Source organism: Anabrus simplex, chromosome 3 (genome assembly GCF_040414725.1).
Source record: "Anabrus simplex isolate iqAnaSimp1 chromosome 3, ASM4041472v1, whole genome shotgun sequence".
In the NCBI taxonomy this organism is placed as follows: domain Eukaryota; kingdom Metazoa; phylum Arthropoda; class Insecta; order Orthoptera; family Tettigoniidae; genus Anabrus; species Anabrus simplex.
Window position 1 is genome coordinate 134,930,545 of NC_090267.1, and position 12,164 is coordinate 134,942,708.

The window sequence follows — 12,164 nt, forward strand, 5'->3', positions numbered from 1 at the left end:
TCGTATTCTTCAGTTCTATTCCCAACTCTCGCATTGAAATCGCCCATTAGCACTATTCTATCCTTGCTGTTGACCCTGACCACAATGTCACTCAATGCTTCATAAAACTTGTCAACTTCATCCTCATCTGCACCCTCACATGGTGAATACACAGACACAATTCTTGTCCTAATTCCTCCCACTGACAAATCTACCCACATCATTCGCTCATTTACGTGCCTAACCGAAACTATTTTGCGTGCAATGGTATTCCTGATAAAGAGCCCTACCCCAGACTCTGCCCTTCCCTTTCTAACACCCGTCAAGTACACCTTATAATCTCCTATCTCTTCCTCATTATCTCCCCTTACCCGAATATCACTTACTCCTAGCACATCCATATTCATGGCTTAAATCTTATGAATATTCCTTTAAAAAAAAGACAAGGTCATCAAATTTGGTGAAACTTCCTATAGCTGGTTCACGACTGAACCTCGCTCTGACTTGCTTGCAAGAATAGCTTCATTTTGAAAGAAATTTCCATACGAGTTAAAGTTTTTAAATGTTCTGATATGGATTAGACCCAATCCTATTCTGAGGCCAGAATTTCAATCTCCCTCAGTCAACACATGAAAACTATCAGATACCAACAATGCTTGTAACATTTTCAAGTAGGTCGTTCAAATTTAACACTGAAGAAAGATTGTTTGCAAGAAGTGTTAAACTACTTTATTAAATAATGTGTAGCCTATATTTTGTCTTCAGTGTTTTCTCAACAGTTCATAAGGAACTTCCGTTTTATATTATTAGACAGCAACAATGAACATTTGTATTCCGTTAAGAGACGTTATGGCTGGCATGTCATATTTCAAGTTATATTTCTAACTTTTAACATTGAAGATAACAAAAGTAATTGCAAGAAGTGAGGACAATTTTGTATAAATAATGTGTATGTTGTATCTTTAGCATATCTCAAATAGTTCTTAAAAAGGCATTGGGTTCCTCCATTTTTTCAAATTCTGAACAATGAGTTTTGTAATTTACCATGTAATTTTATGGCTGAAGAAGTCTTAAATAGAGATGAAACATGTCCCTAAATATGTTTAATATGTTTTTATATTAAATAGTCTTTGCTTGTAAAGTGATGTGTATTGATTGGGTGGACCATAAACCTTACATTGTTCTTAATTTTAATCAGTCCTTCTTAGCGGTAAGAAATATGCGGAACGCACACGTTACTTTGTGACTCGCAGACGCGGAATGAATGTTTATACTGCTAGATAGTGATATTATTTCTCGTGAGCACACTTACAGTTACCAGATGCTAGTCTTATGTATGAAATGTATTAAAGAAAATTTTCACATACGCCAGTGCGTACATGGCATATCTTTACCATTAATAAAACAATAGAGAAGCCACGGTCCCTCATTTCTGAATATCTCACAGTGGTCTTTATACACGGCGTTCAACTAACTTCAAAATAAGTCACAAAGAACGAATACGACGTTCAACTCGCTTCAAGGAAACTGCGAATAAGAGAATGAGCCAGTTCCCTTGTCCGGGCCTGCTTTTATAGCCTTGAGGGTGATACCGTTAGCAAGGTAACTCCCCGGCCTCTCTCCCAACTGCGCATTGTTTTAATTTAACACCCGTGGGCGGTCCCCACTTGTTCCAGATCTGACTTGACCGAAGTGATCCACTCGTTCCTGGATGCCTTCCTCTCTACCTGCCACAGCAAAGATCCTGTTAATAAGTCTGCAAGGGTTCATGCAGGTTAGGTACCAATAGAAGACCTTTTTCTTAGACAAGTAACGATGTCATTTTGATCTTTGTATAGCTCAGCGTTAACCGAATTCTGTAGGTGCCTCCCTCTTCTCTTACGAGTTCCAGTATTCTCCTCAGGATCTTCCTTTCTTTGATTTCTAGTTTTCTGAGAGGGCCTTTTCTGGTCATCACGAGACACTCAGTGGCATATAGATCAGATGGTTTTACTACCGCATTATAGTGCCTGAGTTTGAGGTTCTTGGAGAGGTACTTTGACAGCTTATAAATCTCGTATTTTGTCCCATATTGGCTCAACACAACTAAGTTTAAGTTATAAGGAGATTCCCACCTTCCAGTACTTATCAAAACTTAACCTTAGTTGAGGTACTTTGATGCGTGGATTATTATTATTATTGTTATTATTATTATTTATTTATTTATTTATTTATTTATTTATTTATTTATTTATTTATTTATTTATTTATTTATTTATTTATTTATTTGGGAAACCAAAACAGCGAGAAGCCGAATTACAGAGTTCCGCAATGAAATACATATTTACAATAGAGTAGCATAAGGCAAGCATAAAGAAAAGTGGAAGAATAATGACGAAAAAACATCTAACGATAAAAATAGAGGAAAAAATTAAAAACTAACAAAATTAGAGAGACAACATATAAAAACAAAAAATAAAGGCTAAAGAAACGAGAAAAATTGTTGAACGTAAAACGAAGAGAAGAACTTATAGCTAGGCACAGTAAGATAAATATAGATATAACACATAAGTAATGGTATAGTACAGTAAGAAATAAATAAATATTATATTATGTACAAAAGAGAGGGCAGCAATGAGATATGTACAAAAGAGAGGGCAGCAATGAGAAGAGAAAAAACAAATATGAAGAAAATGAACTAGGTTAAGTTAAGGAAGAATCGATTAAAGGAGGCATATTATTATTATTATTATTATTATTATTATTATTATTATTATTATTATTATTATTATTATTATTATTATTATTATTATTATTATTATTGGGTCTTCTAGGGACCACATGACAATTTCAATGCTTCATCATTTGTTGTTCCTTCTTCATCCTCCAGTACTCCTTCATCTGCTCACTATGCCTCCTTTTCCTCTCCTCAGAGCATTTCGAGCCTGTTTTCTTTCCCTCCCGACCTTGGAATCCTTACATTTTTAACACTTTCTTTCTAAAAATCTCTCTCTCTGTTGCTTCTTCTTCCCTTATGTTGTTTCTTTCCATATCTTTCTTGACTTCATGAATCCATGTTGTTGTTGACTTCTTGTTCCAAAGATATTTGAAGATCTGTTTGGTTAACCTATTGTCATCCATTCAGTATAAATGTCCAAAAAATATCAGTCACCTCTTCCGCATTGTATCTGTTTTCCGTTCCGTTATATTTCATCATTATTTCTTGATTTCCAGAGTTCTGTAGTTCTTAGCGGGCCAAGTATTTTCCATATAATTTTTCTTTTCAGTACTTCTAATTTATTCAGCTTGTAATTCAGTACTAGACATTCACCCGCAAATAGGCTTTTCAGTTTGATTACTGTGTTGTAGTGTTGTATTTTGGGGTTTTTAGATAAACACTTTTTGTTGTAGATATTCCTAGTTGTTATTATTATAATTTTTTGCAGCTAGCTTAATGATTACATTAAAAATTTAATTTTACATTTTTTCATGTAAATAAAAGGTTATAAGCACTATACAAAATTGAATATAGACTATAAGTATTAAATATATAACTATACCCAAAATAATTAGTGAATTGGTTATCATTACTGATTGGTGATGTTCCTCATTTAGGTACTTGTTGTAGTGTTGCTAACATGAAATACAACTGTCAAGTGCAACCTTGTGCTGGCCACCTCTTAGAAGTATTCTTTTTTTTTTTCTTTTCTGGATTTCATGGCCCTCCCCTATCATTTCCCGTTTTCTTAATTCAGCCTCTTTCTCCTATGATTAGTGTTAAGAGGCCCTGATTGAGAATTTGTTTTACTTCTTCAAATGAAATGAAATAATGTTTGGCTTTTAGTGCTGGGAGTGTCTGAGGACATGTTTAGCTCACCAGGTGCAGGTCTTTTGATTTTATGCCCGGCGACCTGCGTGTTGTATGAGGATGAAATGATGATGACAACATATACACCCAGCCCCTGTGCCAGCATAATTAACCAATGATGGTTAAAATTCCCAACCTTGACAGGAATCGAATGAGGGACCCCTGTGACCAAAGGCTAGCACACTAACCATTTAGCCATGAAGCCGGACACTTCTTCAGATAGCAATTACCATCAACACATAATTAATCATCCTATAGGAAAATATAAGTATGCCATTCTAAACCAGTGTTATTACTTTCGACAAAGATAAATTAAGCAGCCATCACATCATCTCTCATCATTACTAGGTTGATAGATTCTCATGAAATCATTCGGCTGATGGATTAATTTAGCTTCCATGAATATAATTATCTTGTGACTTGTAAAAATATCTAATTGACTTCTTGATGTTATCTGTGATATATTTTTGACATTATTCTCTCCCTCTGTATATTCTTTCTGACTTATCAAAGAATAATTGTATTTACTTGGGAATTTTTCAGATTGTTCATACTGCATCCGAAAATCTCTGCTTTATAAAACACAATGTCCTGCTTGCTTCGAAGAAACTACAGAGTTTCAGCTGCGGAACAATCGGATTTTGGATGAGTTGATAGTGATATTTACAGATCTCAGTGATAAACTCGTTAAATACTTAGTAAATAGGAGCAGTGAAAATAAAGACTTGGTTCTGCTGAATGCAACTGATGTCACTTCTGAACAAGACTCTCAGTCATTTGACAGGAGAGCTGTTCCCTCGACATCATTTGCCCAAGAAAGGACTCCTGTTAAAAATTCAGAAGTGTGTGTTACACCAAAGAAAAAGCTGAACATTCCAACTCTGTTCAGTCCTAAGAAGCAGCAAAAACAACAACTGACTAGTGTCTCAACCGTGTCTTGCCCAGTCTGCTCTGTGGATGTCCCAGAGAAGAACATCAACCTTCATCTGGATGCATGTCTCAAGAGAGCAGAAGGTACAGTGGAGTCAAGGTAAGGAACCCTCATATTATATTGATTTGAAGATGAGGTAAAATTAACATTGAAAACTTGACATTCTCAGAATTAATATCCTTGACTGTGAATTATTGGAAATAAAGAAGGAATGACTTCTATCATCATTTTACAGTTCCAGTTTCCCGGGTACTGTTGACTAGCCTTTTCCATTCTGTCTTATTGAGATAACGTTCTGTTGTTAATGATCTCCTCCAGTGTCCTTCCCTGATCTGCAATGTCCATCTTTACGATGTCTATCCAGTGGGTCCTTGGTCTTCCCACCATCCGGTCCCTGCCACATGTCTCTCCAAGTTAATATATGCCTGTCCTTGTTGGCTCCATCCTCATTACATGCCTAAACCACCTCAGTCTGGACCTGCTGACTTGATCTAACAATGATGTAACAATCCCTGCTTCCTTCCTACCCTGATGAGTCTTTCTTAGGAAGGGTGCAGGTTTCAATACCATAGGTTAAGATTGGTATGAAGTACTGATTGACCATCACCAGCTTTGATTTTGTTGGTACTTTGGGATTCCAGAGGAGTGTTCGTACTTGCTGGTAAAAGTGAGAGCTCTTCTTCACTCTATTTGCCACCTCCTTTGTGGCTAGTGTGTCTTGAGATATTACACTGCTGAGGTAATGTAAAGCTTTCCACAATTTCTAGTGGGCCCCACTGTCGGCAGCCCTGAAGATGGTTTTCCGTGATTTCCCATTTTCACACCAGGCAAATGCCGGGGCTGTACCTTAATTAAGGCCACGGCCGCTTCCTTCCACTTCCTAGGCCTTTCCTATCCCATCGTCGCCAAAGACCTATCTATGTCGGTGCGACGTAAAACAAATAGCAAAAAAAAAAAAATTTCTAGTGGATGGTTTTGTAGCATGATTTTCGCTGGTCGTCCCTCTCTGTTTATTGCAATCACTGCTGTTTTGAGTTTGCTTATTTTGAGATCGAAGTCCTGGAACTTAACCTTCCATTCATTGAGTCTTGACTATACTTCTTCCTCAGTTTCTCCCCAGATCATAACATCATCAGTGAACACCATTGGAATTAGTTCACCAGAGATTTTCGTGATGTTCTTGATTATGACATCCATGATGGTGATAAACAATAATGGGGATAGTGCACTGCCTTGCTGGACTCCACTTTCGGTCTTGAACCAGGATGAATGTCTGTCATCCAGTCGCACACAGCTGGTACAGTTCTCATACAGCATCTGAACTTTCCTCACCAATCCCTCTGGAATATTCCTTTTTCTCAGGCATTCCCATATCTTCTCTCTTGCAATGCTGTCATATGCTTTCTCAATGTCGAGGAAAACCACAAACAGATATTTGACTTTTTCCCCATTATTTTTCCATTAATATACGGGCACTGAAGATTAGGTATGTTGTGGACCTGTTAGGCCTGAAGCCATACTTCTATATGAGAATATATTAAGAAATAACCAGGCAACTTTTATTTCGGTACTAGGATTACCAGCAGCTTCACCCACATTGAAGTCTGAATTAGACATTGGATTACCGAACGACTAGTTTGGGTCACGGGAGCTGTGAGCTTGTGTTTGGGAGATACCGTAGAGGGTTAGAACCCCGCTGTCGACAGTCCTGAAAATGGTTTTTGTGAATTCCCATTTTCACTCCATTTTCACTTAAGGCCATGATCGCGTTTGTTCCCAGTTCTAGCCCTTTTCTATCCCATTGTTGCCATAAGACCTGTTTGTATTGGTACAGCATAAAACAAATAGTAAATATGAATTGGATTTGAACACTGTTAGTAGCAGTAGTGAACGGCCCAAAAATAACTTGCCTCTGATCAAGTCATATACATGGTGAATTGCTTAAAACTTGCACCCCAGATATTTCGGAAATGGTAAGTTCTATTTGATTTGCTGCCTTTGCAGAAACGAAGTGCAACCAAGTGTTCATATTTATAGTCCATACACAGATTTTAATAATCATTAGAGTGTGTTAGTTTTCATCTTTCTAATGGAATAGTGCTTATTTTTTTCTTCAGGATTCTAGTACAAGTAGTTTACAAGCTATCATAGTTTGAAAATTGTAAATAGCAGCAGTTGTCTGCTTCATGTGTCAGTACTAACTTAAGAAAACAAGTGAATACATAAATTATTCAGATTCTGAAGAAAAAAAAAAGAATTGGCCCTCAAAGGTTATGTTCAGCATTATGACCACCAGCTTCAATACAAGCTTCCAGTCTGGAACGTTAAGATTGATGCACATGTTTTAGCATTTCATCAGAAATTTCAGCACAGGCAGCAGTAACATGTAGTTTCATATTATGTGGTGTAGTCAGTATGTCCCTGTAAACAGTGTCTTTCAATTTTCCCCAAAGGAAAACATCTAAAGGGGTCAAATCTGGTGAACGGGCCAGCCAAGGTACAGGTCCCTTATGTCCGATCCAGTGATTTGGAAATAATCGGCAAAGACAAGCTGTAGTATGTTGTGGAGTATACACTGGACAGCCATCATGCTGATACCACATGTTCCTCCTAGCCTGCAGTCTCCTAACATCTGTGGAACCTGGTCTGATAGCAGGTTGAGATACTTTTGAGAATCTAGTTTTCCTTCTGTGAAAAAAGAAAAAAAGGCATATGCATGAGCCGGTGGTTCACTATTCCACATCACACATTTAAACTCCATGGACTTTGACATTCCATCTGACAAAGCCAATGGGGATTGTTATAAGGACCAATAGTGCATGTTTCGGAGGTTTGCTTGGCCATGATTTGTAAACATTACTTCATTACTAAACAAGGTGGATGATAAATCTGGTGGTATTGTTTGGGTTATCAGTCTATAGATCAGTTTGATGCAGCTCACCATGCCACCTATCCTGTATTAACCTTTTATATTCTACAAGCTGATGTACCCGTGCTTTGCTACGGGATTCTCAGAAAGACTGACTTTGTAGTTTTCCTAACTGAAGTCCACATAGGTTATTACAATGACATCAGTAGGAGAGTAGCGATTAAAAGTGATGTTATCTTATAAAATACTCGATCAAATGAAAAACCGCACATTTTCTCACTTTTAATGAAGAGTACCACGGTGCCGATCTAACAGTCCAAAGTTCCAGAGCTGGAATGACCAGGCCACAGACAGCCGTGAACACTCCTCATTCCAATCAGTGCCTTAGAGTAGGAAATGAATAGCTCGAATGCTATGATGAACCAGTGTGTACCAGTAGAATCAGAAAATTTATGAAACAGAGGAATGGCATGCTAAAGAAGAAACCTAATTCCACAGCTACTTCCCACCAATATTTAGGCAGACTGTTACAATTGTACGACTGGGCGAGTTGGCCGTGTGGTTAGGGGCACCCAGCTGTAAGCTTGCTTCCGGGGGATAGTGGATTCGAAACGCACTGTTGGCAGCCCTGAGGATGGTATTCCGTAGTTTCCCATTTTGACACCAGGCAAATGCTGGGGATGTGCCTTAATTAAGGCCAAGTTCACTTCCTTCACACTCATAGCCCTTTCCTATTCCATCGTCGCCATAATACCTAACTGTGTCGGTGTGACGTAAGGTAAATTTAAAAAAAAAAACTCTATGCAACAGTAATCCTTTCTATCGGAGATGAGTGGCAATAGAAGACAAAGCACATCACAACAAACAATGGTCAATGTAATGTTATTGTTGATCAATTTTATGAGCTTTTTATATTGTAGGCCTTCACATTTAGTTTTCTTTTGACTCTGTGATATTAGGGCATCTTATAAAATTATTTATAGAGTAAACTGTAGTTCCTTATTCTCCGACTTTACATACCGATTTTCATTCAATCCTGTTTACCCATTTTCTCGTGACTTGGCGCTGATAAGGACTTAGTAACAAAAGTCCAAATTCATGAATATCCCTGATCATAGCCGGTGTGGTAACAATGTATAAGATATAAATTATCAAAGTGTTGATTCGGTACGTCTGCACATGTAAAGTAGAGTAAAGTAGTGAATAGTGTTAGGTTAGAGGAAGTAAGTTGTCAATGAGACAGTGAAAGATGAGCCGAGTTATGGAATCCGTCTCGGCAGTGAAATACAGGTGTGACAGCCTACATGCGGAGCTAGGCAATCCGCACACATGTGGGTTGTTACAGGAAGGAGTGGTGAGGAAATAACATTGACAGCTTAAAGGGTCTATGAGGTATCGGTTCCCGAGCCTCATGAGACGTCTGGTCGTGGCATCCTAGGGAAGGGTGGTAGCAGTTCCTCACTAGGGGTGATGTCGCGGCCGGACAGATTTAGGATAGATTTAGTATATATTTATGTAGTAAAGTAGTTAGTTTAGTTAGGTGGTGTGTTGCATGTGGAGCTGGCGATCCGCCCATGTGCAAGATGCTACAAAGTAGATTTAGAAGTAGTTAAGTAGTATATTCATGTAGTAAGTAGTTAGTTTAGTTAGGTGGTGTGTTACATGTGGAGCTGGCGATCCGCCCATGTGCAAGATGCTACAAAGTAGATTTAGAAGTAGTTAAGTAGTATATTCATGTAGTAAGTAGTTAGTTTAGTTAGGTGGTGTGTTGCATGTGGAGCTGGCGACCCGCCCATGTGCAAGATGCTACACAGTAGATTTAGAAGTAGTAAGTAGTTAGTGTCTAGCTATAAATAGTCTGTGAGTGTTTTATTTTGAATTGCATATTGGAACATTGTAACTGGGCGAAAGCCTGTTATGTTCAGTTCAATAAATTCATTCATTCATTCATATAAATTATCAGAAATATAATACTACAAGTAGTATTTATCAATACGACCACTAAGGCCTAGATTATTGCGACTTATTCCCCAACTTTGTATACCAATTTTCATTAAGATATGACCACAAATAACATTAATATTTGATAATTAAATTTTAGGCCTTCCCCTAAACTACCATTTCAGTCAGCGTGAATAAAATTATAGCCTAGATTGTAGCAACTTATTATCCGACTTTGTATACCGATTTTCATTAAATTCTCTTCAGCCGTTTTCTCGTGATGCGTGTACATACATACAGACAGACAGAAATTACGGAAAAGGAAAAAGTGCATTTCCTTGTTACTGTGGGCACGACTGATACAGAAATACCATCCTTTTTAAATTCTGAGCAATGTATAGATAAAACTCTTATTTTATATACTAGCTGATGGACCCGTGCTTCGCTACGGAATTCTACCTTGTATACAGAATTCTAGGTTAGGTAGTGTACACTTTGTGAGCAAGATTGTATTAAATTGCACAGCTCTTAACGTTACCCCAGAAACGCGACGGCGAATTCACCAAACGTCTTTTCTTATATGAAAACAATCAGGTTGGGGAGTTTTCATTATAATGTCAGACACTCACACTCCACCTGCCCTTTTACATCCTCAGAAAGACTGTCTTAGTCGTTTTCCCAACTGAAAAGAACATAGGTCATTACAATGACGTCAGTAGGAATGGTGCGATTAAAAGCAATGCTTTCATATGAAATAGTCGATCAAATGGAAAACCACACATTTTCTCACTAACGAACGCTGCCGATCCGACAGTCCAAAGTTCCAGAGTTGGAATGACCAAGCCGCAGACAGCCGTGGTCCGTGAACACTCTTTGTCTTTTTTCAGCGGGGGGAGTCGAAGAGTGCAGAGTCCCAGGGCAAAAACTATGTCTTTTTATTAATCTGTTTCCTAGGAGTACCCGATGAGTCGGAAAATCTCAATTCAGTACACTGGTGGCGGAGGCAAATTTTTCCTCCAAGCCAGAGCAGAAACCCCCTCTTCACTGCTAATTTGGAATAAAATGAATGTAGAATTTAATAAAAGTGAAGAGGGAAAAGCTTTTCTTAAGAAACGGCTCTTTTCCGGGTTGAATTTTGAGTTATTTAGTAAATTGTGGTGCTATAATTTGGAATAGGTCTAAATTGTAATTCTAGACCAGGACATACTACCACTACCACTACTACTGCTACTAAGTGAGCCTCTGCCTTAAGTGGGTACACTGCTCATTCAAAACAGCGTGTCAGAGTAGGGATCGAATAGCTGGAATACTATGATGAACCAGTATGTTACGTACCAGCAGTATTAGAAAATGTATGAACCAGAGGAATGGCATGCTAAAGAAGAAAGTTTTTGAACTCCCCAGCCATTTCCCGCCAATATTCAGGCAGGCTGTTATACTTGGTACACAGCAATAATCCCATCTATCGGAGTTGAGTGGAATTATAAGAGAGAAAGAACATCACAACAAACAGCGGTCAATGTTATGTTATTGTTGATAAATTTTATGAGCTTTCGATATTGTAGGCCTTCATATTTAGTTTTCTTCCGACTCTGAAATACCACGCTTATCATAGTCAGTACAGTAAAACAGAATAAAATACAGATGCTCAGAAATTGTATTCTCTATAACTTTTGTTATGTAGTAATTTTCGATAGGACCAATAACACAGGTATTTAAAAATTAAATTTTAGGCGTCTTCCCCTAAACTACAATTTCATTCAGGATGAATAAAATTGTTTATAGCCTAGACTGTAGTTTCTTATTCCCTGACTGTATAGGCCTATACTGATTTTCATTAAATTCTGTTAACCCCTTTCTCTCATGGCTCGGTGTTGATATGGACTTAGCAACAAAAATACAAATTCACGAATATCTGTGTTGTCATAGCCAGTACGGTAAAAATGTATAAGACATAAATGATCGGAAATTTAATTCTATATAACTTTAGTTGTGTATTATTTATCGATAGGATGATCACTAATGATATAAATATTTGAGAATTAAATTTTAGGCCTTCCCCTAAACTACCATCTTACTCTGAGTTAATAAAATGATTTATAGCCTAGATTGTAGTGGTTCGTACCCCGACTTTTCATACCGATTTTCATTAAATTCTCTTCAGCCGTTTTCTCGTTATGCGTGTACATACAGACAGACAGACAAAAATTACGGAAAAGTAAAAAGTGCACTTCCTGGTTACAGTGGACATGACTGATACAGAAATACCATTCCTTTCAAATTCTGAGCAATGTACAGACAAAACTCTTATTTTATATATATAGATGTAACTACTACATCCTGTATTTACTCTAATCTGTTTGTCATATTTATACCTGGTCTACTCCTGTTCTTACAGCCTACATTTCTCTCAAAACCCAACTGAACAAGTCCTGGCTCTCTTAAGATGCGTTCTATCATTCTAACTCTTCATCATCTTCGTAGCGTTTGTCCCGCAGTGGAACATGGTCCACTGTTTTGCAAGTCGATCTCCACTTGGTTCTGTTGAATGCATCGTTTGGAACAAGATGAACTTAACGCATGTTTTCTTCAAAGTA

At 37.7% G+C, this 12,164-nt stretch overlaps 1 protein-coding gene and 1 long non-coding RNA gene across 2 annotated transcripts in view; one reads left to right on the forward strand and one right to left on the reverse strand.

Moving 5' to 3' along the window:
- The window catches only part of LOC137499014 (uncharacterized), a 327,147-nt gene that overhangs the window by 36,984 nt on the left and 277,999 nt on the right, over nucleotides 1-12,164 (reverse strand). The gene's annotated exons all lie outside the window — the stretch shown is intronic.
- The window catches only part of LOC136866695 (E3 ubiquitin-protein ligase RAD18), a 145,110-nt gene that overhangs the window by 11,524 nt on the left and 121,422 nt on the right, over nucleotides 1-12,164 (forward strand). The window contains exon 3 of the mRNA XM_067143809.2: nucleotides 4,370-4,856. Coding sequence (XP_066999910.2) covers nucleotides 4,370-4,856 — 487 coding nt within the window. The remainder of the gene's footprint in view (nucleotides 1-4,369; nucleotides 4,857-12,164) is intronic.